This window comes from Topomyia yanbarensis, chromosome 2 (assembly GCF_030247195.1).
Source record: "Topomyia yanbarensis strain Yona2022 chromosome 2, ASM3024719v1, whole genome shotgun sequence".
Classification (NCBI taxonomy): Eukaryota; Metazoa; Arthropoda; class Insecta; order Diptera; family Culicidae; genus Topomyia; species Topomyia yanbarensis.
Genome location: NC_080671.1, coordinates 73351335 through 73353573, shown reverse-complemented (window position 1 = coordinate 73353573; position 2239 = coordinate 73351335). Strand labels below are relative to the sequence as shown.

The window sequence follows — 2239 nt, the reverse complement described above, 5'->3', positions numbered from 1 at the left end:
AATAATTTAAATTTATTTATTACTTATTGCTATAAAAAATGCATTTATCAATTGTTTTTATTTAAAAAATGTTAACCAATTATAGCTAAAGGAATAAGCTCGATTGGTGGTGAACGAAGTTTATATTAAAAATTCTCCTATTTTATTTTTTAAAATTAGTTTCAATTTTGCTTGGAAACGAGTGCGACATGTTATTTGCTTTAAATCCGTAGGAAGCTGGTTGAATAGCTTAGGTCCGATGAAAGAAATGCGTCTTTGACCAAGGTTCGTGGATACTCTGGAGTATAATAAATGATTGGCTTGTCTGGTGCTGTGAGCTCGAATTCCTGTCGTAAATTCTAGATTATTATGAGCAATAGTATTATGCAAAGCATTGTGGATGTACATTATTGTTTGGTAGTTAGTCAACCCAAGCAAAGGTAAAATGTTATGGGCATTATTATTGTATTGTAATTGACCGATTATAACGAACTAACCAGCAATGACATCGTTATTGTCTATCTCGAGATAATCTAGCATTTCGTCGAGTTCTTGCTATATGGGATACACACGAGTGCGATCGAAACAAAAACAAACGTCAAAGCGTTTTCTCACTCGCACTGATGCGAAGTAGATGGGCGCGTAACTCAACACACGGGCCGGTGGCGAATGGCTGAAAAGTCGCAATGTAGATTTAAGAAAAGATTCTCAATACAAGACACAGATTATTCGTTATTTTTTGCCGATCTGAAAAGATACTGTTTTGTATACAATTGTTTATAAAAAAATGAAATCAAAAAGTGCTCTGCGCCTCATTTTTGTATGAAAAAAGTACTAACGGGTGTTCAATAAAAAATTCGAATGATTTCAATACCTTTCTGCAATTAAAGTAAACAGCGTAAATTTTCTTCTCTCCAAGAATATTGGACCAACGAGGAGCTGATAGTAGTGGCGAAAGCTATCCCGGTATCGGTATCCCCAACGTGGTTCTGTAAACAGCAACTAAAGCGAAACCAGATGTGTTTATGATCGAGTTGCAAAAGTGTATCGGTAACTCCCCCAACGTCTAGAAGATACAAAAACTGGTGTTGTTGCCAGGCAAGCCCCCGAAGATCCTTCAGGATACAACCCGATATCCCTGTTGGATACTGTCGGCAAGGTGCTTGAAAGAGTAACTTTTAACAGGCTTAACATACACGGAGGGAGAGAATAGCCTTTCTAATATGCAATTCGGTTTCTGGAAAGGTAGATCTAACGTGGACGCCATACGAACGATCGTGGAAACTATGAAGGCTGCGCAGAAGCCTGACCATAAACGCTTTCAATAGCACTCGTGGGGCTACAATCGCAGATTCACAGCACAGACTAAGAGTTCCCGAGTGCTTCTTTAGCATTCTGAGGAGTTACTTTCAGAACCGGCATTCCATAGGGTTCCATACTTGGTCCAACTTTTTGGAATGCTATGTACGACGGAGTGCTGAAGCTGTGCCTCCCCAGGGGCGTGAAGTTTGTCAGTTTTGAGGACGACCTGGTGCTCCTAGTGATCGGCGATTCACTAGAGGAAGTAGAACTACTCGCCACGGTGGCGATATCGGTTGTGGAAGACTGGATGTGCGAGAAGAATTTTGCGTTAGCTCACCACAAAATCGACTTGGTTTTGATAAACAACCGAAAGGCAGTGCATCAGGCTAGAATTTCGGTCGGAGAGTGTATCATCGACTCAAAACGGGAAGGAGTGATAGACAATCGGCTAAGTTTTGATAGCCACATCGACTACGCATGCGGGAGGGCCGAAAAAGTAATCTTGGCACTATCTCGGATCATGCCCAACAATTCAGCGATCAGCAGCAATAAAAAGCGACTACTGGTGAGCGTCTCCACATCGGTGCTCAGATACGCAGGACCTGATCGAGATCTGATGATCAGATCTCGGCTGAACAGTACGTTAAGGCTGATGGCTATGCGGGCGTCTAGCGCGTATCGAACTATCTCGTCAGAGGCAGCTTATGTGATAGCTGGAACGATTTCCGTGAATCTTCTACTCGAAGAAGTTAACAAGTGTTATAGGAATCGCGGTACGAGAAGAGCCCGTAAACGAGCCCGAACTGATACTTTATGTAAGTTCTTTACTGGTCACTGGTGTATCAAGAAGTACTGAACCGGTTCGGCCACCTGAGATCGCCGTTCTGCATCGCGTGTGGTGATGCAGAGAAAATGCCTAAGCACGAGCTCTTCGAATACCCACGATTCGAGCACGAGC

General features: G+C 42.4%; 1 protein-coding gene across 1 annotated transcript in view; it reads left to right on the top strand.

Moving 5' to 3' along the window:
- The first annotated feature begins 1441 nt into the window (after positions 1-1441).
- LOC131679526 (uncharacterized) overlaps positions 1442-2239 on the top strand; it is a 45611-nt gene continuing 44813 nt past the window's right edge. Inside the window, exon 1 of the mRNA XM_058960266.1 lies at positions 1442-2096. Within this exon, the coding sequence (XP_058816249.1) occupies positions 1442-2096 (655 nt within the window). The remainder of the gene's footprint in view (positions 2097-2239) is intronic.